We start from the raw sequence: 1,471 nt of genomic DNA on the forward strand, positions 1-1,471 counted from the left end.
TCCGTTCATGCAGACTGTCCCCTCGTCACCTATGGGGGGGACACTGTGACATCCACCTCCCGCGCTTACGTCCGTCCCCTGCTTACGGTGGCCAGGCCAGCACGGGGCGAGAGTCCGTTTGCCAGGAGGCCGTGGGCGGGCGCGGCCTTCGCCCTCCCTGCCCCGTTCCGAGGACCAGGGTCTGCACCCAGGCTGGGACCCGGGCAGACAGCCAGGGTCGGCCACGGCCACTTTCCTGGGGAGTCCCTGGTTGGCCGCTTCCGGTTCTGGTTTGAGTTTCGCATTCTTGCTCCCTCCAAGGAGCTGTGGCTCAAGAGGCAGAAGGACGTTTTGCAGCTGGTCCCGGCGGGTCACACCGCAGCAGACGCACCAGAGCCCGGGACGGGAGCATCCGGCGTGACCATGTTAGTGTCCGCTGCGGGGCAGGGGGACCCACGGGGCTATGGCCGCAGACTGCTCATAGCCCCCTTTTGTCTTTGTACCATTCAGGCAACAGGGCCCCCCAAGCTGTGCGACCCTGGCGGTGGCCGAGGGGCTGGACAGGCCGGTGTCCCTCCCTGGTAAGCGTGAGCGGGTAGGAGCCTGGCCCCGAGTGCCGTCCTCGTCCCGGCGGAGAGGGGAGCCCTGTGGGACGGCTTCTGGCCCTGAGGACCGTGTGGTCTCTCCCTGATCGGGGAGTGGACATTGGCTGTCAAAGCAGGCAAGGGCCCCCCACGAGGGGCAAGCGTGCGGGCTGAGGTGCCCCAGGTGTCTCGGCCAGTAGCGGTTGGCTGTCCCCCAGTGTGTTTTCGGCCAGGACCTTTCTCTGCCAAGGAACATAGGTCCAAGCTGGCCTCTGCCCCCAAGGACAGGACCCCCACCCTCTCCACCCTGGGCCTCTAGGGGTCCCCAGGTTCCCTAGGAAGTGTGGGAACGTAGAGGGACTTGCTTCGTCCTCACTGCCGCCGTGTCCGGCTCCCGAGAGCAGCCCACACGGCCCTGGCCTCGGTCCCCTGCTCCTTTGTGGCGCTGAGCTCTGCCCGCCCCCGAGCCCCGTCCTGCTTCTCTGTTCTGCTGGGTGAGTCATGGGCCTGTGGCTGTTCCCTCCCCTACGTGTGGCCTTTGTTCCCTGATGCCGCCCCCAGCCACCCGCACAGGGCACCCTGATGATTCTGACCTGCCTTGGCTGTTTGTCACTCCTGGTGATGCATTTGAGCCGCCTTTATGTGTTTGCCACATGCCATTGTCCTCAAATGCCAGCGGAGGCGAGAGCACGCCTTCCCAGTACCTGCGTGTGCTCACTGAGGAGGGGACTGGTCTTGCTGTGGACGGGGTTGTCGACAGAGCTGGGGCCACCAGGGAACTCCGGGGCCCACACGAAGGACGTGGGCAGAGGTCACACCGCTGGTCCGAGCGTGTCCCCGAGGGCTGGGGTTGCAGGCAGGTGGGGCAGGCAGGCTGCAGCACGAGGGTCTCAAGGTCTGAGCCCCCA

The 1,471-nt window shown here is 66.1% G+C and overlaps 1 protein-coding gene across 1 annotated transcript in view; it reads left to right on the forward strand.

Annotated features, from left to right (window-relative positions):
• The window catches only part of SOHLH1 (spermatogenesis and oogenesis specific basic helix-loop-helix 1), a 17,128-nt gene that overhangs the window by 9,683 nt on the left and 5,974 nt on the right, over positions 1 to 1,471 (forward strand). Inside the window, exons 4-5 of the mRNA XM_011369995.2 lie at positions 277 to 404; positions 490 to 574. Coding sequence (XP_011368297.1) covers positions 277 to 404; positions 490 to 574 — 213 coding nt within the window. The remainder of the gene's footprint in view (positions 1 to 276; positions 405 to 489; positions 575 to 1,471) is intronic.

This window comes from Pteropus vampyrus, unplaced genomic scaffold (assembly GCF_000151845.1).
Source record: "Pteropus vampyrus isolate Shadow unplaced genomic scaffold, Pvam_2.0 Scaffold157, whole genome shotgun sequence".
In the NCBI taxonomy this organism is placed as follows: Eukaryota; Metazoa; Chordata; class Mammalia; order Chiroptera; family Pteropodidae; genus Pteropus; species Pteropus vampyrus.